Source organism: Sipha flava, unplaced genomic scaffold, assembly GCF_003268045.1.
Source record: "Sipha flava isolate LNK unplaced genomic scaffold, YSA_version1 44_pilon_pilon, whole genome shotgun sequence".
In the NCBI taxonomy this organism is placed as follows: domain Eukaryota; kingdom Metazoa; phylum Arthropoda; class Insecta; order Hemiptera; family Aphididae; genus Sipha; species Sipha flava.
This window is the reverse complement of record NW_020273203.1, coordinates 1,626,037-1,652,480: the sequence shown is the minus strand read 5'-3', so window position 1 is coordinate 1,652,480 and position 26,444 is coordinate 1,626,037. Positions and strand designations below refer to the sequence as shown.

The window sequence follows — 26,444 nt, the reverse complement described above, 5'->3', positions numbered from 1 at the left end:
TTTACATAATATGGTTGTCGAATGGAAAAAAATAACCATTGAACCAAAAGTAATCCAATGCATACCGTGACTCTAGTATGCGTGATCGTGCTGTAGCCTATCAATGAGTTTGCCTCCAAATGTTTATTTGTGAATTTGTGATTACAGTTTATTATTTATCAGTATTCAATTTGGCCGTTGAAAAAATTAAATTACTCGTTTATTTGTATAATTTGTAACGTAGGAATTTTATTGAAATTGAATTATCATGTCAGCGGCCACTTCTTCGAATTGGTCAGATGAACCAAAAGTATTCAAATGCAATGCAAAATCATCAACCAAACAACCATTTTCCATTCTTGTAAGATTTAAATATTCTTTTGGTGTTCTATAAGTATGCTAATATTGATTGTGTTTACGTTAACTATGTTAACAATATAATTTTTAGTTATTTGTGATTTGAATTCGTATGATTAATGGTTGATTACTAAAATAAAACAAAACTGGTAATTGTATGTTATAGTTGTATTTAGTTTTTATTTAATTTTGACTAACTGAATCTTTTTAAAAAAAAAATCTTACAATACTTATATTTTAGGTGGGGTAAAGAATATTATTTCGACTCAACCTATTTGCTCTTGTTTATAAACCATCTATTAATATAACTTATATTTTATTATACTTTATGATTAATATAGATCAATACTGGATTGTAATTTTATTAAATGCAGACATTACGGTAGAATATATAAAATATTTATTAATTAAAATATTTTTAAGTGTGTTATGTTAATTTATTTACATTGCAATAATAAGATTAAGTTTTAATCATATAACCTAGTTATTCAATATAACAGAAAATCAAAAAATAAGATTAGAATATGCCCTATTTTAGCCGCTATATATTACTAGTGTAATGAATGTTATTTATGATGAAAATGAACACAAGTTCCAAAAAAGTAGGTTAATTCAAATTAACACTATCTGTGTTCGTTTAAGAATAAGTTGTGCATTTCTTTCAAACACTGCTATATAATATAATAATTTAAATTATCTTTGTTCAACTAGTTGATTGGGAACACTACTTGGAGTACACAGTTGTCAGATTCATTAATCGAGTATAATGAAAACAATCATGTTTCTCCAATTCAAGTACACAAGGCAATAAGTGTCAAATCAGCATTGTCCACATTGTCTAATATATATGCTGATCTTGTAATAATATTATTGGACATAAGAAAAAATGATTGTTTAGTTGATGTATATTAATGTCTACAACATATTCTAATCAGTAATGTTCATAATTGGTTATTTTTGTAGGTAGAGATGAATTTGGTAGCTCTTGAACCAGCATTATTATGTGGCAGAACTATTTTAGTCAATCCAAAAAATGATTTAAAGTTAAAAGAAATGGGAATTTCTTATGAAAATATTGATAATCTTAAAAAAAAATATGATTTACTTATTATACATGGAAATATAGAGGTAGAAATTACTTTTTATCAATATTTATTTTAGAGAAATTTTTCTTAAATTATATAAAAACAAAATAATATATTTTACTAAAATATATTTGTTTCAGGATCATTTAAGTAGAATATTTATAGCAAGGAGAATCATGACATATTCTTATAAAATTAACAATAAAGGTTTACCAAATATTTTAAACTTTACTACATTTGACATGTAGCAAATTTTTTGCATGTTTGTATGATTGTATAAATAATAATATATTTTCTACATTTAAATCAAATAATTAGTAAAATATATATAATTTAATAGCTTTTATGATTTTTTAATTTTTTAATTGCTTCTCTGTTCTTTCCCGTATGGGTGGCCACCTCTTCCCACGATGATGAAGCGTATAGCAGCTTGCTGCTCACTATCGTTCCCAGCAGCATTTTCTTAAATGTTGAGTGGCTCCGATGTTAGGCATAAGCTGCCCTATGGCGAGGGTGGACTGTGTAGCCCTGGCCGACACACTCGCGACGTACGCAGTAAAGGACAGGCGGGTGTCGAATTCGATGCCGAGGTTTCAAACCGTCCTGCACACCGGGATGACGTGGCCGTTTAGAGATAGAATCGGATCGCGGTAGACCTTTTACTTCGTAAGAACTGTGGCCTCGGTCTTCTGGGGCGCCAGGCTCGGACCGTGTGCCGTCATCCAGCCTTCCACTCACCTCATCGCCTCATTGATGATGACCTGAATCCTCTCCATTGTTATTGAAAATACTTAAATTATAATTAATTAAGAATCACCCGTTCTGCAATTTATTAAGTGCATATCCACTTCCCTACCCTAGAAAAAAGTGAAATGATGCCATTGATGAAGGAAACACTTCGAAACGAAGCTAATTTTGATGCCATTTATAATTTGTACAACACCGCTAAAGATACAAATCTAATGTAGACTACTATTAAGTAAATCTATGTAAAATTGTAGGCAATGTTCCCAGATATCTAAGCTTTTTCCTAAATAAAAGAAAAAATCTAAAATAATTAATCATAACCGTATCAAAGTTTAAAAGGTATCTTCCAATAACATGATCACGATTATAGATTTTATTAATAATTGTGACCATGATCACACCCAGGGCCGGTTTTAGCTTTCATCACTCAGTGCAAGAATTATCTTGGTGATCTAAACATTTAACTTAAACAGACAGAATATGGGGAAATGGAGAGGCCCATTCATAAACAAAATATTTTTTCAAATTACAATACTTGCTACATATTTATAAATAGGGCCCGGATTTCAATGCAAAGTGCATATTTTTTGGTTGATCATACACAATGCTTTCCAAAAACATAATTCGTTTCATATAACGAGGGCTTCAAAACTACAAATTTTTTTTTTGCACATTTCGACGTTTTTTCATTTTTAGAGCATTTTTAGTATTATTGGGTCATTTTGTTGGTTTTTAATGCATATTTGTTCGATTTACTAAACAAATTTAACCTATTCAAAATAAAATCAAAAGAAATTATTTTCTTGATATTTAAGTAGATTTATCAGGTTTTTCCATACACATTGTTAATCTTTATTTTTCGATTCAGTTTTTATCTTATCTTAATTTATTATTGACTATTGAACGTCACCAGTATTAGGTCAAATAACAAATCAATTTTAGTTCGTATTACCTCGCAGACTTTGCTCATATTACGTGTGAATGTGATTTTAATGGATTCAATAGTGTGTTAAATAATGCCCAAAACAAAAAAAAATTTCATTTTTAATGTCATATATATATGTATATTGAATCTATGTTGTCTTATTATTATTAGGCTGACTATATATTCATATAGCATGTGATACCATACATGTTGAGGTGGGGACACTCGAGCGCGCAAACCTGTAAAACGGCCTTCACACGATCAATATTACTGACAATATTTTTGATACTGACAGTATTATTGATCGTGTAATGTGAGTACTGATGTACTGTCAGTATGGAAAACCCATACTGATGACTGATGGAAAAATCGGATATCGAGTCGTCAGTATTTATTTACTGATGATTATATTGATAATGTGAGGTCGATATTGACATGTCATCAGTATTGGCATCTCTGAGATGGATGATGGAAGTGAAACCACTAGTCACGAATTCCGCGATCGGGTCATTTTGCGTGATTTTATTTCAGAGTACAAACAATTACCCGAATTTTGGGATGTTAGTTGTAAAGAGTACTCCAATAGAGATAAAAAAAATTCTGCCTATAAAAAACTTATAGTTTATTATAAACTTTTGAAAAACGACTCTACAATTGAAAATGTAAAAAAATTAATACATTTAGAAGCAACTTCAGAAAAAGAAGTGGTACTGGGATAAACGACGCCTATCAACCATCATCTTGGTTATTTGAAGAGCTATCATTCTTAAATGATTTGGAAAAACCAATTAAAAGCGTTTGTTACAGTATCAAAAATTGATCTAAACTACTGTGAAAGTAAAAAATACTGAGTATTGGCTATAATTTGTATTGACCGTTTGAGGAGTACACTGTCAGTAATGTAAATACTGTCAATATTACTGATCGTGTGAGGTCCACTTAATAAATGTAACCACGGATTATATGTATATAATATTCATATAATCTAGGATGTAACGTTGCAAGTGCGTAATTTTTAATTGATTACGAACACGTGCCGCGCAAACGACCATTATCTTAGGGATGGGAATTCCAACTCATTTCGCTGAACTGAATCTTTATTGGCGACGTTTGTTCTATATGAAAGAATATTTTCGAAAGCCGGCCAGACGATAACTGAGAAGAGGAATAGGTTGGACAGTAATAAATTTGAAAAAATGGTATTTCTAAATGTAATTTGTAAACACAACTTTTATTATAATTTTATTGGTAACATATACACTTTCAATCATTTTAATATTTTTAATGTCTAACGTTTTTATAGTTAATAATTTTGTTTCATATTTTATTTATAAAAAAAATTATAAAATGTTATGTTATGATGATGGTAGTAAATATTTATAGTAACCAAATCCGAGGGCAACTATTGTTTAAGTTGGTATTGCATTTTTCGATTGAATTTACAAACTGCTTTATCATTAAGGAAGTCGAGAATTGAGAGCATAGAGAATTATTACTCTATGTCACGGTTTTAAAAGATCTATTAACCGTGCTCTATGTATTAACCACAGAATATAATACTAACCACAATGTCTGGTTTACCTCATGATTACAGAATATTTTTACCTTCGTACTGTTATCAATAATTTAAAATTCGCGCGTCCATCATAGGGCACGAAGATACACTTATTTTACGGCACGTATACTACGACCCGTAGGTTTAACTAATGTATGAAACTTTGTAGCGCAATTTTGTTTTAGTTCTTGTTTCAGAGAAATTAGGTAGGTATCTAAAATAGAATCTAATGAAAATACCTCTTTTTATTTTATTAAGTGATGAATGTATAGTGAACACGTACAGGTTATAGAATAAGTTTCATGATGTTTATTGTTCTAACATTTACTAATGTGTTTTTCAATGTATTTTAATAAATAATTAATTTAATCTACTTTTTTTGTTTAGTTCATTATTAGTTCATTATGTGTAACTAAGGTTTGTCATATTTTAATTCTAATTTAAAATATTTCAATATTGTAAATATTTTTTTAGTATTCTGACAATAAGGACGATGAGTGAAAGTTCTCAGAATATATTTAGCAAACACTGTCAAAATGATGAGTGTTCTAATAACCGTGTTCGAGGACGAGGCTATTTAACTAAAATGATACAACAAACTCATCATTTTGGAAACATTCAACTTTTACCATCAAATATTGATTCTTCTAAAAAAATAATGGATCAATGCATCTACAATAATGAAGTTAAACCAATAAGATCAACATATATTCCGCCTGAACCTGATGAAAATGATGAATCTATTTATGAAACAGGAATTAATTATGGAATAAATTTTGATAAATTTAACGATATTGAAGTTAAGGTGTCTGGTAAAAATGTACCAAAAATAGTTGAAAGTTTTGAAACATGTAATGCAATATTAATGGAAAATATTAAAAAATGTAAATTTATGAAACCAACTCCAATACAAAAGTATACCATTCCAATAATTTTATCTGGAAAAGATTTAATGGCTGCTGCTCAAACGGGTTCAGGAAAAACGGTAACTAATTATGTTTTAAAATAATTTAACAATTTTTATTCTAAATTGATCATGATTTTATTTCTATGAATTTGATTTATTTCTAAGAGATTATAGTAATATTTTTTTAATATCAAAAATATTTTATAGCACAAACTTAAAATAAAAAAATCTGATATTTGATTGGTCTAAATTTATTGAAATTATCTATAACATCATGATATTTAGTTTATGGAATTAATTCAACTTAATTACCTAAATTATGAAAAAAATTAAAATATATGGTCACATATATTTAATTACTTACTATTTATTTTTACCTCCAAGAACTTACATGTTAATCTTCAAATTTTCTTTCTTTCAGTTTTAAATTATTAACATCATTTCTTCACATGTTATTATTAGATCAATTATTTAATTTTTAATTTTTTTCAGGTAGCTTTTGTTTTACCAATTTTACAAAAACTGCTTATGGAACCCCATCCAATAGTAAAAGATATTGATCATTGTGAACCTCAAGTGATTATTATGGCTCCTACTCGAGAACTAGCTGTACAAATTAAGAGTGTTGTGTTGAAATTAAGTAGAGGTACTATGATTTCTTCATTAGTATGTTATGGTGGTACTTTGGTTTCTCATCAAAAAAATCAAATTCTTGTAAGTAAAATTACCTACCTTTTTAAAACAAATAATTTAAATTGTGTTAAACTTTTACTATATAATTTACTTGTTATTAATATTTTAATTCTTAAATGTTTTTAATTAGAAAGGTTGTCATATTCTTGTTGCTACACCGGGTAGATTAAATGAGTTTGTTCAACATGGTCTTATTTCATTTGCATCAGTAAGAATTTTTGTTTTGGATGAAGTAGATCGAATGTTGGAAATAGAATCAAAATCTGATGTTGATAAAATTTTAGATCATTCATCTATGCCATCTGTTGTAAGTTGCTTATTGACAAGGACATGAAATTTATAGCTTTAAAAATTTAATGTGTGCCAAAAATATGCTTAATAAGAAATTTTCATTTTATTTGAAAAAAAAAAGGTTTTTTCTATAAAAATAGTAAGTATAAGTTAGTTCTTCATGAGCTTAGTATTTGGAGTAGCTAAAATATATTCTACCGTATCAAATAAATATAAAATAACTCAAATACTATTTTACCTATATAATGTATAAATTCTAATTTTATTTATTTATCTTTATAATAACTCTAAATTATAAGATGAATTTTAATGATTAAAGGTTATTTGCAAGTAGTATTTTTACAATAAATGACCATTCTTAGTCATTGGGCATTATCAATAAAAATATATTTAGGACAGCTTCTTTTTATATATTTCAAGTAGTTCCAATTCTTATTTTTAAAAATTCATGGTGGGGCGATAAACGAGTTCAAAACATAAAATTTGATTAAAATGTATTCAATGATATTTATACATTGAAATATACCTTAAAATAACATTTTTAGTTCTAAATCAAAGTATCTATAACAATTATAAGTAAGAAAAACTGATTAACAAAAATTAATAATAAGAGAAGTATAAAACAAATTTGCATCTTGAGATGTTCTAAACTTTTGAAAAAAAAATAGTATGCAAATGCTATATCTTTCAAGCTCTGTAGATGGCTATATAAATCATTTAACAATTAAATGTATTTTTTTTTAAAGATGAACAGACAGACAATTATGGTATCAGCAACATTACCTGATTCTATACAGGAATTAGCAAAGTTTTATTTAAATAGAAATTATCTATTTTTAGCAGTTGGTATTGTTAGCAGTGCTTCAAAGGATATTAAACAAAATTTTTACCTAGTAAACAAATTTAAAAAGCGAAAACACTTGATCAACATTTTACAACAAAGTTTCTATTTTTTTATAATTTATAATAGTTAAATATCTAAATAATTGTACTATAAAATGTATTATTTTCTAGATTCAGAAGGTACAATTATATTTGTCAATACTAAATGGATGGCTGATTTTCTAGCAACATACCTATGTGAAAAGAATATCCCATCAACAAGTATACATGGCGATCGTTTACAAAGTTATAGAGAAGAAGCTTTAAGTGAGTTTAGTAACAGGAAAAAAAATGTGCTTGTAGCAACAACCGTAGCTTCTAGAGGTTTAGGTAAGTGTTTTTTTAAAAAAATTTAAATTCCAATTAATAATTGTTTTTATTTCTAAGTTAAATTATTGAAATAATCTAATATAGATAAATAGATTTAATATTCTTGATTTATTCAATTTTGATACATGTATAATTTTAGTTATTTGAGCTCTCTTTGAAATAAATGTAGTTAAAAAATTATACTATAAAAATAATAACAGTAAAAGTAACTTTATTTTTTTACATATGATAGTAACACTAATAATATAAACAAAATTGAATTAAGGTTACTGTTTTGATTTAATGTATGTATACAAACTTTTCTTATTGTAAAGATTATATTCTTATGAAATTCTGTAAAAAGGTGGCCTAAAATTTAAAATTACTATGCTGTATATTTTATACTTTTATTGTATAACTTTAATTGTTAGTATTTAAATAAAATGTTTATTCATTTTTTAATAATCTTAATTATTTTATATTCTAGATATAAAATATGTAAACCATGTTATTAATTATGACATGCCTCAAGAAATTGAAGAATATATTCATAGAATTGGGCGTACTGGTAGACTTGGAAATACGGGAATTGCCACATCTTTCTTTGATATTGAACATGATTATCATTTAGTAGAACCAATCATAAAAACTCTTTCTTCGGTATAAAATTTATATTTTCGTTATAATAATTTAGATTATTTTAAGAAAAGTTTTTCACAGACACTTTTTAATTTAGGCAAGTCAAGAAATACCTTACTGGTTGCTTAAACTTGGACAGGAAGCTAAAGACAAGAGTGTTGATGATGATCAGTATGGAGGCACCGATATTAGAATTGTAAAAATAATTATTGTATTTTCTATTATATTTTATCAAAAATAACATTCAAATATTAAAATACATTTTTAATTAGCGCGTGAATAATTTTTAAAGGTTAATTCCTTAAAAATAGATTATCATCATTTTTATTGTACCTTTTTATTTATGTTTACAGAAGTCAAACAAATTTGATGAAAATGAAGAATGGTGATTTTGTACTTTATATTAAATGAATAATTAAATTGTATAAGTATCATTTTCAATATCTCTTACTACAAACTATTGTTATTTATTTTATATTATTTTGCAAATTTATCTAATATCTCTTATATTAATGTAGTTGACGAATAACATTTTCTTGAATATAATTAAAAATATGAGTTTCTTATAATTTGTTATACAAATGTATTATTTTAATGTTTGATTTTTGATATTTTGTACATTAACTGTATAATTATAAAATACATACAATTTTTAGGTGGCCTGAAATTTATTTATGTTTTATTTTTTTTGCTTATTTTTTGAAAATACAAATTGTGTTAAGTTAAAAAAAAAAAAAATAGTGAGAGACTATTAAAAACTTCTGAAGTACAATATGTGATAATACTATATTAAATAATATACTAATACCAGGTATTGTCAAATCAGTATACATTTTTTATTATTTTAGAATAAATATTTTTGCCTAATTTAAATCAATCAAAATAGTTAACGGTAATATAAATAATATCTTACTTCTGTCAATTATTAATAAATAAAGAAAAATTGTCTTAAAATTATAGTATTAAATATTGAAAAAAAAAATAACTATTTCTCATATTAATTTGACGTAATTATAACATTGATGAACAAATACTACATTATTTTACCATCAAAAATATAAATATTTTAATTAAGTACTAAAAAATTAATGAAAATTAAATTTATTTAGACATCATCATTTTCCTAACTTGCCACCGAAGTTTATCATGGTTTTTTTCACCTGGAACTTTATTAATTTGCCACTCTGTTTTATAATATTGGTGTAAAGAAACAGGATCCATTTTTTTTCTTTTCAAAACTTGTGAATAACTGTCATCTTCTAAAACAACAAATTAGAAATTGATTTATTATTTGCCAACTATATATTTTTTTTTTTACTGTACCAAAAATAATGACAAGTTGGTGGATATTATAGTGGATAAATATAATTTATATATTTAAATTATATAAATAATTAATACATAAAATAATTGTATTATTAACATTTGGTTGTATACATTATTTAACCATTATATAACCATTATATTTATATAACCATTCATTCACAAGTTATATATATTTAAATAGTTTTATCACATCTTAATTATTTAGTAGGTATATATTTGTCATAGATTATAGTTACTATATTACCTATGATACTTGTAAACAGGTAAGAGTATAAAAGATAACATAAACTTATAATGTAAACTAAATTAAACAAATTTATTATTAATTTGTTAATGTACGAAATATATCAATACATTTTTCAAAAAAAAAAAAAAAATGCAGCACATTATTTTTGGAACAAATCCTGTACAATGTTTTCTACCCTAAGTAATAAATATAATATCTGTTTGTTATATCTCATTTATAGTTCTCTGTATAAACCAATTAATTAACTTTAGTTAATAACTTATGTGATAATGTGAATGAGAAATATCAACATATGAAGTTATTGTGATAAGTAAAATTATTATAAAATTTAACTATTATTAATAAAATCCATATAAAACTAAATAATTTATCATAAGCAAGATTTTAAATAATCTATATCTTACTTGTATGTTTATATTGTAAATCAGTTTGAACACCAATAGTTGAAACAGCTTTAGAACAAAGTTTCATTTTTGAACTTGGGCGTGATAATCTTACAAATACATCATTATTTTTTTTATTACAACATTTGTTTTTACAATGAGTATCAGGAACAATACATTTTTTTTCTTTTAATACATTTTCATCTTTAATATTTAAATCTATGTTATCCCTTTTATTCATATCAACAAGTTTTTTTTGTTTTTCATATTTAATAAGTTTCTTCAAATCTGTAATTACAAATATAAAAATTTTAAATTATTAAGTAAATTAATAAAATTTAAATTTAGAATGATAAATACCTACTTATAATATAACTATAACCTTATAAACATGAAATTACAAACAATCTAATGGTACTGAACAAATCATTAAGTGATGTACAGCCTTACAATTATTATTATTATTTTTAAGTTATTATTTAAGTGAATGCATTTTTAAATTCAAGCTGTATAAAATAATTTTTTTTTTTTAAGAAACTTATATAGAAATACAATGGTCTCTATGATTAAAATAAGGTAAAAATCAGAAAGAAAGAAAAATAGATTAAAACTAAATTAAAGAAACCTAATTAAAAAATACATACCTACATACACAAAGATAGAATGCATACAAACATAAATGCCTAAATATTTATATAAATATAAATAATAAATTTGTGTGACAATAAGAAGCCCTCAGAAAGAAAAAAGTTGATAATGCTTTTAATCAAAGATGGATTGGAAAACATAAGGTAGAGTAAAAGAAATTTTGTTGGTAAGACATATAATAGAAAGAAGACACCTGCTATGGAGACCGGGACAGTTAAACAAGAGATGAGAGGCGTTGCATAAAATTAGGTCCACTTGACGGGTGCATAATATGCGGATGACATCGTCATTCTAGGAATTTCTCAGAAAGAAATTGAAGAAAAGGCAAAGAGACTATTCATAGCTAGTCGTAATATGGGCTTACTAGTTAATGAAGCCAAAACAAAATATATGTTTATGTCAAGGCAGGGGACTCCAAAGATTAATATCAAAGTAAATGGATATTTACTAACTCATTCGAGCAAGTGGAAGAGTTTAAATATCTGGGTGTAAATATTAACGAGAAAAATAATATGCACAACGAAATCAAGATTAGAATGTGCACAGCGAATAGAAGCTATTACGCTATGAAAGAGATGTTCTCAACAAAGCTTCTGTCACGCCGAACGAAAAAGAGGTTACATATTACATATTTGCGCCCCATAGCAACGTATGCATGTAAAACATGGGCAAGTACAAAAGGAGATGAAGAAAAACTCTCAACTTTTGAGAGGAAAATGTTGAAGAAAATATATGGGCCAGTGTGTAATGTGAATTCAGGGATATTCGAAAGAAGAAGAAATGACGAGATACAAAGACTTTTTAGCATTCCAAGTATATGTCAATTCATTCGTAGTAAGAGAATAGAATGGGCAGGCCACGTGTGGTGAACAGAAGGATGCCTCATACAGAAGGTTATGGGGGGGGGAACCCAACTGGTAAAAGACCCCTGAAGAGACAACGCCAGAGATGGTTTGATTCGGTGAAGAGAGACCTGTCAAAAATAAACAACACCTTCAACATCGACATGGCAACGGATAGGGATCAGTGGAGAAGGATTGTGGAAGCGGCAAAGGACCTTAATGTTCCGTATTAACAGACCAGAAGAAGAAGACATGACAGGTGCAATAAGAAGAATCATCCAAGGATAAATAAAAGGAGTGAGTCGGGAGGCGATTGTGGCCAAAGCGGAGGCAAGAATAGGAAACTATGATTTTGCGCGAAATAAGAATATTGTGAAACCAGGGAAAAGATAAAATGGAAGGATAAACTAGACGAAAGGATGAGGCAAATGTCAGGGGTAGGTTAACTCATCTTCTATTCCAAGTCATTAATGCAAAGACTTTAAGAGCTGGTGAAAGGCCGGTATGGAATTTTAATAAGCGAAGGTATGAAATTGGAGCATGAAGTGGCGAAAAGATCCGCCATTTCATTGCCTAAGATACCAGCATGGCCGGGGACCTATAGAAAAATAATATTAAAGCTATTACTGACGAGTGTGAATAAGATTGTGCGAATTAAAAGTAGCAGTTTGAAAAGGAGAAGAATTTAAAACCAAGAGACAAGCTTGAGAACAGGAAAGAATGATAAAGTTACGATTAGGTAAAGACTTAATAGAATATAGAGCTTCTATTATCGCAAGGCATTCGGTTGTGAAAGAAGAGGTGGATAAGGGAACATTATTAGAAAACTTCATAGAAACGCTAGGAATATAAAAAGAATAACCAGCGGAAAGAGTCGAAACTGAACCGCTAGTGAAAATTAAGCAATAATTGGGATAATGAGTTGTAATTAAATCGTTAAATAAAACATTTACGGTGGATGGAGGGAAGGATCGAATAGTTGAAATAGGGAAACCCAGAAACGCAGGACAGATAAATGAAGGAACATTTAACAATAAAGCCCAAAAGATGTCTCATAAAGAGGCAAACGGCTGGGTGAAACGTGTATGAAAGGAAAAAATAGGCGAAGGGAATCCGTAATAATAGCTAATAGGAGGGTTAGTTCGGTACAGAACCGCAAAACACGAAAAATTGATAAATACAACGCCGAGACAGAGTTGGATAAAGGGGGAGGATAATTTATTAATGATGAATTTACTGCCTAAACAACGAGCACACACATCCAAGGGAGGAACGCATAGCTCGACTTCCAAAGCTGAGAAGGGGGCGGAACGAAGGGCACAAAGAATCGAACGTAAACACATGTCTTGGTAGGAATTGAGTTTAACGCGGATGGATTTGCAGGCAGTACCGAATAAAAAAAGAGCCATAATCATGACTTGCTCTAACAATAGCCTTGTAGATTAAAAGGAGAGAGGAAGGATGGTCGCCCCAGTCAGTACCAAATAAGGATCGGAATAAGTTGGTTCATTTTGAAGTTAAAGAAAGAAAATTTAGAAAATGTGGACTCCAACGAAGTTTGGAATCCAAAATGAGACCTAGATAGGTAACAGAAGAAATTAATGGAATAATGTAATTGAAAGCCATCTGACAATAGGGAATGCATAACAGACAGAAAATAAATATTGAACAGGATGGGGCTTAAAGCACTACCCTAAGGTAAACCGAGATAACGACGTGCTGTAAAGATTCCCTAAAAGTATATTTACATTTATTTCTATATATAATTATTAAATAATTGTTATTTATTAAACAGCAATACCACATACAGTACAATCTCGGTAATCTGACACATATCAGACCACGCTACTGACGGATTAACGAGGGTTCATATAAAAACGCATTTTTACTTATTGAATTTTACATTTTTACTGACACATAAAAAAATGAATTATTATTATTATTTATCAATAATTATCATAAGTGTATATATATATTATTATTATTTATTATTTATTTATTGTGATTATTTTAAACTATAAATAATACGTACATGGTTATATTTAATTAATATTTTTATGAGACAAAATTAAAAAAATTATTAATATTTTTTTGTTTTTTTGTTTGAAATGAAACTTTTAATACTTTTTCTTTTAGTCGTTTAAGCACCAAAATATCACATGCATCTACTCCGTTCTCTTCTGCCCATATAATGGACGTAGTAAAAGAATTTATTGCAGTGGAGTGAGTTATTGTTTGAACAGCTACAAAGTTAAAGTAGTATGTTTTCGTTTTCGTTGTTGCGACATTTTAATGTAATTCGTAATACACTATATCTAACCGGTATACACAATAACACGCACAATACTCCAACGTTAACTGAATAAAAAAAAAATATCTAATAGGTTTATTCGTATTTAATCTGTTATTACTTAGTTTTATCTAACATTATAAAGTTAATTCGATAGTAATTTTATATAAAAATAAATATTGGTACGTATTGGTTAAAATAGCCGGATGACTGGATGTATCGGATAATCGAACGGCCGGATTACCGAGATTGTACTGTAATTCAAGTATATTTAAAAAAAATTAAATTTTAAATTTGTAACAGTCTTTAATAAAAATAAATAATAGTTGACATAATTTAACTTCATATCACTTTTACATGCATCCAATAATTTATATTTAGACTTTAATCTTCATATTTGGTTTGCAATAATTTCCAGGTCAATTTTAAATCTCAACATCTTCAAACTATTTCAACCCCCCCATCCTTCTTTTTATCTGGAATTAATAATACTTCTAAGTTACCGCCTACAAATGCATAATTTACTTTGTCTAATAAAATTAATTCAAAATCACTCTTAATATAAAAAAATTATAAAATTATAAAAATAACAATATATATATTTTTTTAAGTATTTATTACTTACCCTTCATGAATTTTTGAAGCAAATGTGGTTCAATATTCTCATATCCCAAAATATTAAGATGACGCAGAACTTCAACAGGATCTATATCCATTAGAACTAAGTGCTAAAATATAATTTTACACACGAACCGACTGAAAAGACAAAAACTAAAAATCACAACATTTACTTGCTGAATGGTATTTACTAATTAATTATTTTCTGTTATCTAATTGTAATATTGTATAATTAAGAACTTTTCATATTATAACTTTATAACTTTCCTAATACAAAGACTATAGTATAATATAATAGTCAACAAAAATTGATGACCAAATTACCGATTATGATAAATAATAATAATAATTCTTTGTGAGTTATAAATGTATTATTGTTTAAATGTTGCCGTAAAAAAAATATAAAAGATAAGAAATGAAAAACCGTAAAATATGATAAAAGAATAAAATTAATTGATTGATAATTTGGTATGTTGTCAATATTTGAAATTTGGTCATACTGTGTTTTAGTCTTTTAAAACCCTTCATCACAATTCGTTGTTATCTACAAATGTGTTTAAAACTTAAATATAGTATATTTGAACCATAGACATAATATAATATATATAATGTCTATGATTTGTACTAACTGACTACCAATTCTTTGATTGATTGTATTATATGATATTTTACTAAAATTTTTAAAATGGAGATCAGTGACCCTTATTCAAAGTATAAATATATTGTTAAGAAATGGGAAAATGGATTTATTAAGTCTAACAATCGCAATCCCAAAAAGGTAATAAAAAATAATTTTATATGAATAGAATTTATTGAATAATTATACATATTAAATAAATTATATGTTTCGGATTTTATTATTTTAGGAGGACATAAAGTTAGCTGAACAAAAAGTTCGTCATGCATATAAAATGTATTGGAAAATGAAGACTACTTTGCTTGAAAAAACACTGACAGGAGGCTTAGAAGATACGGATGATTCGACAATTGATGAACAATTATTTCTCAGTAATATAAAAGACCAGGCTCAAGAGAATATACAAAGTAATGAAAATTTGTCTGTTGAGGTAAACAATTCATCAGTTTGGGGAGAACATTTGAATAACAAACCAAAGCCTGATAAACAAACTTTAGTTAGACCGATTGAAAATAGTATATCGATAAAATTTTCCAAGAAATTATTTGAAGGTTGTGATTTTAAGAAAAGAAATCCTAGGAAAAGCATTGTAAAAAAAAAAACTATGGAACTTGATTGTGTACATAGTGTATGTGATGGTATTACAAATATCACATCTATTAATTCCAATACACAAGAAGATAGTGCATTTCTCGATGATTCTAATTTATCTGTTATTGGTACAGATTCTGATGTATCAATTAACAATACAATTAAAATGTCCAATATTTCAAATCATACACCACAGCCATTAAGTTTACTACAAACATCATCAAGTAGCTTTGAAGCTTTACCGAAATTGATGACTGTAAGTAGAAAATTAGATGAAGGCTGGTTGGAAAGATGTAATGAAAATAATTCTAAAATAATTAATTCAAATATTGCTCTACCAATTTCAAAACCAACCAAAGATATTGAAAGTGATACTGACATTGTTTACGAAAGTGATAATGAAACACAAGATATTCCATTATATTCATCTCAAAGAATTAAAGCCCAAGAATTTAGTTATGATAATCAAAATAGTTTTAATCAAGAAATTGATGTAGTAAATAATGATACTTCAAGAAGTTTAAAAAAGCGTTATAATTCTGATGATGATTTTGAAGAACATTTAAAACAACCAAAAGTTCTAAAAGCTCATGATAATGATAATATTAAATTATCTGTTAAAGATACTCGTAAAAAAGTGGTATTGGAATCAAAAATATCCACTGGAAAGGCTAGTGAAAACTTTGTAAAATTAGATATGAAAAGAAAAATATATAGTCGTGGGAAAAGATCAGTAAAAACTACTACTTATAAGAAAAATCAATGGAAAAATAGAAAGAAGGAACTAGGTGGAGATTATACAGTTACTGGTCGAACTTCAATTTTAAAATGTTTTAAATGTGGTGATGTTGGACATTATTCTAAAAACTGTCTTAAAAGTAAATGTTGAGAATTATTTAAATGTTATATTCTATAAATGTATTTGTTTTTTTTTTCTTTGTTTTTTAGATAATGAATTAATTCCTTTGGAAGATATTGATGAGGATGAAAGTCCATTTCTAACTCTTGAAGAAGCTGAAAAATTAGCTTTTGAAAAAAAAGAAAAAGCTCATAGTAAAAAGTGGGCTCAAGAATCAAAAAATCAAGTAATATTTAAGTTAGTAAAAATCTTGTGCATACTAATTATAATCATATTTTTAGGAAATTTCTATTCAATATCCTTCAATATCAGAAGAAACCTCCAAGTATAAAAATGTATCTCCTGTTTATCATCTTGAAAATAATTCTATTATTGGTATTTATTATGCATACGTTTATTTTATTTTTTATAACAATATTAAATAATAAATAATATTAGATACACCAAATGAAGTGTATGAAGCTTTAAAATTATTCGGTCATACAAATTTCCGTCCTGGTCAAGAAAAAGCAGTCATGAGGATTCTCTCTGGTCTCTCAACTCTAGTCACATTATCAACAGGTTCTGGAAAATCATTGTGTTACCAATTACCATCATACTTGTACAGTAAAAAATCAAAATGTATTACATTAGTGGTTTCTCCTCTGATATCATTGATGGAAGATCAAGTAATTTTTTATTACATTTTTTACAAGTAGCTTTTAAATATATAATTAATTTTAAGGTTTGTGGAATAAGTGCAGTGAATATGGCATGTTTGCATAACAATCAAACACCAAAAGAAAGAGATATTATTGTAGAAAAACTGACCAATGGGGATTTATCAATACTTTTATTGTCTCCTGAAGCGATTGTATCTGGTTTTAATACTGATTGGTTATCAAAACTTCCACCTATTGCATTTGCTTGTTTAGATGAAGCTCATTGTCTTTCTCAATGGTCACATAATTTCAGACCATCATATTTAATGATTTGCCAAGTAATGTATTAATAAAAAAAATGAACGTTTAATTTAATTTTGATTACATTTTTGTTTTAGGTATTAAGAGACAAATTTGGTGTAAAAACATTTTTGGGTTTAACCGCAACTGCAACTGTTTCAACTGTTTCAAGTATTGCTAATGAATTGATGTTGGATGATGTCACAAATTCAGTTATTAAGGATACACCATTACCAGATAATCTTATATTAAGTGTATCTAGAGATAAAAATCGTGATAAAGCATTAATCAGCTTACTGAATGGAAATCGTTTTAAGAATTGTAGTTCAATAATTATTTATTGTATTAGACGAGAAGAATGTGAACGTGTTGCTTCTCTTATTAGAATTGCTTTTCAGGTGCTTTATATAACTTTAATCATTATTCTTTATTTAAAAGAAACTAAACTAAATTTATCAATATGTGTGTATGTTAATTATATTAATTATTCATTAATTATTAGTCACAACATATAAATGGTAAACGAGGTCAGTTATCTCAAATTGCAGAGCCATATCATGCTGGATTAACTGCAGCAAAACGGAAACGTACTCAAAAGTATTTTATGGATGGTAATGAAAATGAAGTATTAATAAACTATCTGAATATTACATTTTTAAAAATTAATTATTATTTTGTAGGTAGACTTAAAATTGTTGTAGCTACTGTTGCTTTTGGTATGGGAATAAATAAGTCTAATCTTCAGGGTATTATTCATTATAATATGGCAAAAAGTTTGGAAAGTTATGTACAAGAAATTGGACGTGCAGGTCGTGATGGGAGTGAATCACATTGTCATATGTTTTTGGATTCTGAAGTAATGTTGCTTTTTGCAAATACCTTTTATTATTATTGTTAAACTTAATATATTATTCTAGGGCAATGATATTGCTGAACTAAGTCGTCATGTATATTCAAATTCTGTTGACCGTGCTTCCATCCGTAAATTACTCGAAAGAGTGTTTGTTCAATGTAAATGTAAAGAAAATGAATGTACAAAGCATGAAGTTTCTTTTGAAATTGAAGATACCATTACCAGTATAGACATGAAACAAGAAAATATTCAAACACTTTTATGTTACCTAGAACTAAATACAAAAAAATTAGTAAAAAATTTGCCATTATCCTATATTCGTTGTAAAATAACATCTTATAAAGGACCATTGTTTTTAAAGCAATTATCAAAAATTGTAAGTAAAATTTCTTTAAATATTAATATAATATAATATTCTATATAATAAATATTTATCTATTTATTATAATATATTTAATATAATAAATAATAAATTAATATAGTTCAAACAAAATGTAGTATATTTTATCAAGATGTCTTATGTTTATTTAATCTTATCAAATTTTTCACTGATATATGTTTCACTATACATTTTTAAATTCCACAAAATGACAAAAATAAATAATGTTTATGAATTACAATTTTTCGTAGTTTTTATAACACTTCAAAATCAAATTAAATTCTTAAAAATATTTGTGTAACTTTATAGTTTGATCACTCCTATATATTTATGAGCCACATTATATTATCATTGATCACTATTCACTAATAACATTCTAAAATAATATATTGTCACACATTTAGTGTCCACCTCTTGCTGTTGCTTTTGCTCTGAAGAAAAGTCTTGGAGAGTCTATCATTAATCAAAATCAAATCGAATTTTCAATTTTTGAAGTAGCTGCTGCGATTGGATGGGAAAGTGGTATTGTTAAAAAAGAATTGAAAAATTTGGAATGGTCAAATGGTAATTTTTTGTTAATCTGATATTTAATTATCTTGTTAAGTGAGATAATATTAAACTAATAAACTTAATCATGTTATAGAGTTTAACATGCTTTCTTAAATCTTAATACTGAGTAATTCACAAATTTGAAAATGTTTTTGTGGTAGTGTTAATGATTCTATTTATTTTTATAGTTGATGGCAAGTTTAAAAAAAGTGGAGTAATAGTTGAATTTTCTTGTCTCGGATTTAGAGTATTAGCTCCAGGTAACATGAATGCAGAACTATTAGATTCTACTCTATGCAATTTGTTTATTATATCACATCAACAAGAAACAAAATCACTCTCAGAATTAAAAAACTGTTTTGAAACATTCATGAGGTACATTTGGTCTTCATTTTAAACTGTTTTTACAATAATAAAATTATGTTAATTAAATATTTTTTTGTCTAGTGCTTCAACATCTACATTTTTTGACTGTTGCAATGATGTTAATATAGATTTATGTGAAAAATTAAAGAAATCTATAAGGGAATATTTTACACTTGACAACCTATCAACTCTTATTCAAAAACCACTTGTTAGTTATTTTATTTTATTTTTACAAATAACCATTAAGTTAGTTTAATACTCAAGTTAAGAATAAAATAATATCCTTACTTTTTTTTTTTTTTAGGAAGAAGTATTTTTAAATAAAACAGATGAAACTCAAGTTGCTTCAGATGTTAACCGAATATTAAATAGTTATATAGATTGTAAGTTTACCGCTCGTGCAATAGCTAGAATATTTCATGGTATTGAAAGTCCTAACTATCCAGCATATGTTTGGGGGCGTTCCCCATTTTGGCGTATCCATATAAAATGTGATTTTAATGCTATTTGTAAAATAGCTCAAAAACAAATTATATCTAATTTAAAATAACATTTTTACTGTAATTTGTAATATGTATATTTTAAAAATATCTTCAGTTTTATTGATGATTTATTATCAAATAATTTTATTTGCATATATAAATGTACTTGTTTAAAGGTGATTATATCTGTTTAACTATTTTTAATATATTTTTTTTTAAAGTTAGTAATAAGTAATTTATGTTTAATATAATAAAATTTAAAATTTTTCTGATTAGGTAAATAAAAATTATATATTGTAAAAATTTATTTTATAACGACACAATTTAAATTGTAATAAAAATAATGTTATTTAATTTTATATTGTTATTTAATAAAATATTGTGGTAATACCACAGACCTGTTCTAAAATGGAATAATCTTCCATATCCTATATGAAATATCTATACTTGTAAATATTTTTTCAATATATTCACAGTATCCATTTGATATACATTTGTTCACATAGTGTTAACATTGAGATAAAATTATATGGTACTGAATCCAACTTATAATGCAAGGGATTAAAGTGTAGGTGCTAAAAATGGAAATCTTATAATTTATCATTTCCAAGTTCGTCTATTTATCATATTATTATATTATTTTCAACGTATTTAATTTATAAGTAACAAACAACTGTCATTAATTAAACTATATTTTAGCTCTTTTTTCTTTTTTTTTTCTCATTTTTATATACTACAATATTGCAATACATATATTATATGTTAATTATGTTTAAAATTACGTAACAAATGTCTGAATATTTACACTGCGTCATACAGGTAACCTAAATGCTGAGCAGTTTGTTTTAATAAATGTTATTTTTCTCAAATAAACAGATTTAATATTAATTTATAACATTTTATAATTTATATTTTCAATAGGTAAAATTCAATAGGTTAACACTAAATATCACTAGGTGTTTTACATTTATTAGTTTATAGGAAAATTTTACTAGTTCAATCTTCTCCTGTTTTACTGATGTTAATTAAATTTATCTTAATATGTGCTATAATATGAAATAACCTGGTCCATTACAGGATACACTATAACACAGATACTTTATTTTTATTTTTTTGTTTAATAAGACTTTGTCTACAAGGACATTGGCTTTCTGTTCTTGGTGTTTTATGTTAGAAGAATAGTAGGCTTTTTTAAAACTTAAAAAGTAAACTTTTGTTGAAATGATTTAGCTGGAACTTATTTTTTGAAACAGTTAGTGGTTAGAAGCAGTTTCTTCTCTCAGAACTATCGTGACCTTGCATTAAGTCGGTCACCTAATCCACTCAGTCATGACACTCCTTACAATATACTATTGATGTTTATAATATAGACATTATAAGTGAAATATTTTTGGAGGGGTTTTCTGGGTCTCGACCCCACCACCCTCAGAAGAAAAATAGTTCAAATGTCATAAATAACTTGTTACTAAGGTACAGAGAAAGAGTACATTAATTTATATAATGTGGTTGTAAATAACTCTTCATTAGTATATATAATAATAATAATAGAATAATATAATTATTAATTCATACCTTATATATATTTTTTATAATATTATAAAATTACTTATTTTTTTAGAAAAATGTAAAACTCCCTAACAAAAAATTTGAAAATACGCCAATGGATATAATAGAGAAAATATAAAATGGTCGTTGTAATTATACCTATAGTAATTCAAACAAAATAAAGATACGCATGTAAATAGTTTATTGGTCAAAGTATTACAATACTTTGGATATGTTAATCATATTTACAAATTTCAATAATTAAATAATCTAAAATAAACAAGATGAAAATATTATATTTTTTTTATAATGTTGCGATTAACTTTGGCAGTAATATTATGTATGTTTCATTTTTTTACAAATCTGTCAATTATGTAAAAAATGAATCATAAAAATAACATATTTATCTTTAACGCATTTGTAAAAAATGTTCTTATCAAAAAATCATAAAATAGTATTATATATAAATAAATAAATAATTCATAATACATATAAATATATATAGTAATAATAATCAAGCTTAAATAGTATTGACTTAAACTTCAACGTCAGAAAAGGTAACATTATATATAATACATATTATGCCCAATGCTGACACTATAATTTATAGGGGATCTTATATTTTTAAAAGACCAAAATGAGGATTCCAATTTTTTTTTTTTTTGTTGTTGACTTTAAGCTTCCATCCTTTCCTAGCTGTCAGTCGTTGATAAGTTGCAATATTAGTGTTATACAACATAGAAACATGTCAACTCTTAATCAAATATAAATTAATGTGTATGTGATAATACAATAGAGATAACAAAATATAGAAATAAAGTATACAGTTATAACTTATTGTAACAAGTAAACGACTTCAAAATCGCAAGTATTGAAAAATGTTGTTGTTGGAATAAAAAGCCAAACAATTAGCATATTAGACTAGGTATTCAGACTTTCCTGGAAAATTATCTAATTTCAACTGTTTCTATTTACTATTCACTATTTTGTTACATCAAATATGTACACACTAAATGTATGAATATTTTACACGATAAGATTAAACAATCAATATTATCGTAGATTTGAGTTTTTCAATGAATCAATACTCAATTGTAAATTTTATTTTTATAAATGCAGATTTTAAATACAGTTGTTAGTTATTTAAAAACAACCACGTAGATTTATTAAATAACGAATTTTAAATTGTTATTTTTAAATATTATATAATTTTATTTACATAACAATCATAAATACTTTGATATCTGCTTGAATTAACATTTGTCAATAATAATTTTAAATCACTGTTAATCAATATGTCCATATAAGATATTTATTTACCTTTCACGTAAATATATTCAACCAAATATCAAAGCAACTTGCTCGAAACGTATTATTTAGAAAAATGAATATAAATATTCTTTGGATCATCAAATCAACGAAATTTATCATTTGCATTATCTCGTGTTTTAAATAAAACATCTAATTCTTTGGTATTTATTTAACTCAAGGGTTATTCGTTTTTGGAATAAACTATGGCTACTATTGCGGTCTGGACCTATTATACACGAATCAAATATTATAGGTTCTTGTATATGTATATGGAAATTCACTAGGTATACATTTATATGCGTAGAGTATAGATTTAACGTGGAACCCTCGCGTGAGCGATGCCTCGCATAAAGCAACATCGAAATCCTCATTTGAGCCTACCCCGTGTTGTAATCGTTCAATATCTGTTAACCGGTCTGCTTTGATGATGATGATGATGGTGATGCCGTTTTTTGTCTTGCGACCGTGGATGGTACACATCGTTGACGACCAACTCAGCACCGTCGCGCATACTTTCCACGCGGGGCGACGAGTCCATTACGGTTTCCTTGCGCCTGCCGCCCGCACCGTGATGGTGATGGTGGTGATGGTGCTGACGCGAGTGTTTCGGAGACGCAGCCGACTGGTGCAGGTTCTCCCACGCCTGCCTATAGTACCGGTTCAGTCCGCCCCGGCTCTCCGACCCGGACGAGTCCAACGAAGCCACCGTGTTCGTGTCCGGTGACGCTCGGTGGCGGTAATGTTTGGCACTGCGGTTCCTGCAAAACGATCACGCGCGCGCATTCCAATCAAATACTTTGAATTTACGTGTAATTTTGACTACAATAATATTGTACACTGCGTTTCCAGGGCTTAAAGTGACAAGAACAAAAAATATCGCAGGCTCAATTCTGATCCCAATCATACCATTTCGAGCGTTCCATATACATTTCCAATAAAATTACCAATACTACTTTAGTTTTACGCAGAATTGGGGCTTATATGCATTAAGAAATGATTAAAAATATCCAATGAATATTATAAATGCCATATAATACGGTTAAATGCTTCAAAAATAAAAAACAAAGTTTTACTAGGTACGTTTTAAAATTAATAAAATATTGTTCTACAAGCTATTAACGCTGTTCAAATGTGTCATACCAATTTTACCCTGTGTTTTTAATTTTCAATATGAAAGACCTAAAATTATGTTTTATAGTTAGACATTGCATGACATAATTTTCGTGTATCTAAATTTTGTTGCTTCCCCAGTAGTTAGATTTGTGAAATCGGAATCCAAAGTTCTGTCATTTAAAACATTAAGTATCAAATACATAGATTTAAAAACTTTAGTTTAAAATTTTTCGATAAACTGTTAAAGTTACATACTGCTAATTTGAATTTTTGGTATTTTATATTTTTGTAAACCAAATTTAAACAATTCACTTACAATACACAACGTACACACGTATTTTTGTACAGCGTCAATATATGAGTATATACTTTCACGTGTTGAAATGTTGTACCGAAATTACCACAGAATATTCATTTTTTTTTTTTTTTTTTTTTTTTAATTAAGATGCACAATAATATCCGTCTTATTCAATATGCATTCTATTAAAAAAAATGCAAATTTATAATAAATAATAAAAACAGTACCATAAACTTCATCGTGGAGTTATTTGGGGATATTAGAGTAATATCAGAAGTCGCAAAAAATAATACACTGTCACATATACATCTTAATCCTGATTATATTTATTATACACGTGAAAAATTAATATACGAAATAATTATTATTTACGTTATTATTAATTAACGTAAAATTATTATTATAATTATTAATTATTATTTATTATTATTATCTGTTTCTTGGAAGTAACAACTATTTTCGACAGCTGACTAGACGTAACAGTCGATATTTATAAAATAAAATATATATATTTTTTTTAATGTGTATTACAAAACGAAACTTTGAATAATTATTTATTTTTTTTATTTTTATTAGCTTTTTGTAAATAATAATTATTTTTAATGTGGACGATTATTTTGATCAAATAATTGAACGTTCCATTATACTTTTCAGAGAAATTTTAAAGCCTTAAAAGGGAGGCTTTTTAAGCGCCACGAGACACCCTTCCCTGCTTTAAGCGCTGTATGATCCCCATTAACGTCTTGTCGAAGAACTCTGGACTCATTACAATATAAATGCACCAGAGCCAATACAATAATATAATGTTTTGCGTGCTTAAGCGTGCGAAAAATAAAAGCGTAGCGTGTGATAAAACAGCGGTGCTCTTTTTATAGTTGGACGAGAATACATAGCGTGCGATTAGACAATTGTTGTTGTGATACATATCAGTCGTACCTTAGACTTATAGGTTTGGATAGGTATATGGTTTTTTTTTTTTTTTGTTCGCTATAGTACACGTTAAAATTATGTGCTTATCGATGCGCGGTTATTGCGCGTCATAATGGGTTAGAGAAATAGCCAGCTCGGCTTCTATACGCCCTAGAGAACTGACGCCGTCCGACTTGCTGGTCGGGGAACGGCATTGCTAGAAGTGTATACCATCGAGACGGCATGTTATGTGAGCTGGATGGAAGTTTGTGGTTCCTATTGCTGCAAAAAAAAAAAAACAAAACAGCCCACATATAGCAGCCGACAAGCGATTTTTGTTAGTCGCATAGACGCACTCAAGGATTTCAAATGCACACATACACACACGCCTGCGCGCGCGCGCGCGCACACACACAAATACACGTATATTTAAATTATAGTCCTATACACTGCGAACACCGGACGGTATTAAAATTATGTTACCTTTTAACTAGTATAACGATTGTGGTCACAACTGCTGCCAGGAATACGAATGCTCCGAACACTCCCAGCGCGATTATTGCCCCTGTTTACAAATATAATCATCACTCAGTAATCATATTGTTGATACGTTAATTTTGATTATCATACAAATTAATGGTAAATTACCTAAATTCAGTTTAGGGCCAAGTCGGTGTTCGCTTTCCACCTGAGACGGTATGTTTGCAGCGTTTGGATTTGTTCGGACGTGAACACTGTCTGGAATCTCGTTGTCATGCGGATGCGCCGATGCAATTACCACATTTGACGACGTCTGGCCGCTATCGTCCTGATGAAGTGAAAGTAACATTTACTAAGTTTCCGGTTGATAAAGTCCGAATTTTCAGATTTGAACTAATTATCTCTCAT

At 27.5% G+C, this 26,444-nt stretch overlaps 5 protein-coding genes across 8 annotated transcripts in view; 3 read left to right on the top strand and 2 right to left on the bottom strand.

Annotated features, from left to right (window-relative positions):
- Positions 1–117: 117 nt before the first annotated feature.
- LOC112689492 lies at positions 118–1,765 on the top strand. 2 transcript variants are annotated; one of them, XM_025563231.1, is made up of 4 exons: positions 118–340; positions 1,048–1,194; positions 1,300–1,464; positions 1,562–1,765. In XM_025563231.1, exons 1-4 carry the CDS (start codon positions 248–250, stop codon positions 1,667–1,669), a joined length of 513 nt encoding a protein of 170 aa, XP_025419016.1. In that variant the 5' UTR covers positions 118–247; the 3' UTR covers positions 1,670–1,765. The 2 variants fall into 2 exon arrangements, with proteins under 2 accessions (XP_025419016.1, XP_025419015.1); XM_025563230.1 differs by having other exon boundaries at positions 149–340; positions 1,048–1,239.
- Positions 1,766–4,560: 2,795 nt separating this feature from the next.
- On the top strand, positions 4,561–8,917 carry LOC112689509 (ATP-dependent RNA helicase vasa-like). 3 transcript variants are annotated; one of them, XM_025563255.1, is made up of 9 exons: positions 4,562–4,854; positions 5,123–5,633; positions 6,048–6,269; positions 6,379–6,555; positions 7,286–7,481; positions 7,554–7,751; positions 8,218–8,390; positions 8,467–8,565; positions 8,723–8,917. In XM_025563255.1, exons 2-9 carry the CDS (start codon positions 5,142–5,144, stop codon positions 8,756–8,758), a joined length of 1,593 nt encoding a protein of 530 aa, XP_025419040.1. In that variant the 5' UTR covers positions 4,562–4,854; positions 5,123–5,141; the 3' UTR covers positions 8,759–8,917. The 3 variants fall into 3 exon arrangements, with proteins under 3 accessions (XP_025419038.1, XP_025419040.1, XP_025419039.1); XM_025563253.1 differs by lacking the exon at positions 8,723–8,917 and having other exon boundaries at positions 4,561–4,854; positions 8,467–8,637; XM_025563254.1 differs by lacking the exons at positions 4,562–4,854; positions 8,723–8,917 and adding an exon at positions 5,041–5,065 and having other exon boundaries at positions 8,467–8,637.
- A 371-nt stretch (positions 8,918–9,288) lies between these two features.
- LOC112689551 lies at positions 9,289–15,101 on the bottom strand. Its single transcript, XM_025563322.1, has 3 exons — positions 14,731–15,101; positions 10,347–10,613; positions 9,289–9,628 (listed from the first exon to the last, which is right to left on the bottom strand). The coding sequence occupies exons 1-3, from the start codon at positions 14,819–14,821 to the stop codon at positions 9,471–9,473; spliced, it is 516 nt and encodes a 171-aa protein (XP_025419107.1). The 5' UTR covers positions 14,822–15,101; the 3' UTR covers positions 9,289–9,470.
- A 178-nt stretch (positions 15,102–15,279) lies between these two features.
- LOC112689524 (ATP-dependent DNA helicase Q4) lies at positions 15,280–20,458 on the top strand. The gene is made up of 14 exons (XM_025563282.1): positions 15,280–15,501; positions 15,590–16,829; positions 16,900–17,036; positions 17,092–17,185; positions 17,249–17,478; positions 17,535–17,789; positions 17,850–18,149; positions 18,254–18,362; positions 18,432–18,607; positions 18,669–18,980; positions 19,388–19,547; positions 19,721–19,907; positions 19,980–20,106; positions 20,203–20,458. The coding sequence occupies exons 1-14, from the start codon at positions 15,409–15,411 to the stop codon at positions 20,446–20,448; spliced, it is 3,666 nt and encodes a 1,221-aa protein (XP_025419067.1). The 5' UTR covers positions 15,280–15,408; the 3' UTR covers positions 20,449–20,458.
- A 1,997-nt stretch (positions 20,459–22,455) lies between these two features.
- Positions 22,456–26,444, bottom strand: part of LOC112689526 (sushi, von Willebrand factor type A, EGF and pentraxin domain-containing protein 1) — a 30,165-nt gene continuing 26,176 nt past the window's right edge. Inside the window, exons 11-13 of the mRNA XM_025563284.1 lie at positions 26,205–26,364; positions 26,040–26,121; positions 22,456–23,994 (exon numbers count right to left, since the gene is read on the bottom strand). Coding sequence (XP_025419069.1) covers positions 23,634–23,994; positions 26,040–26,121; positions 26,205–26,364 — 603 coding nt within the window. The 3' untranslated portion in view covers positions 22,456–23,633. The remainder of the gene's footprint in view (positions 23,995–26,039; positions 26,122–26,204; positions 26,365–26,444) is intronic.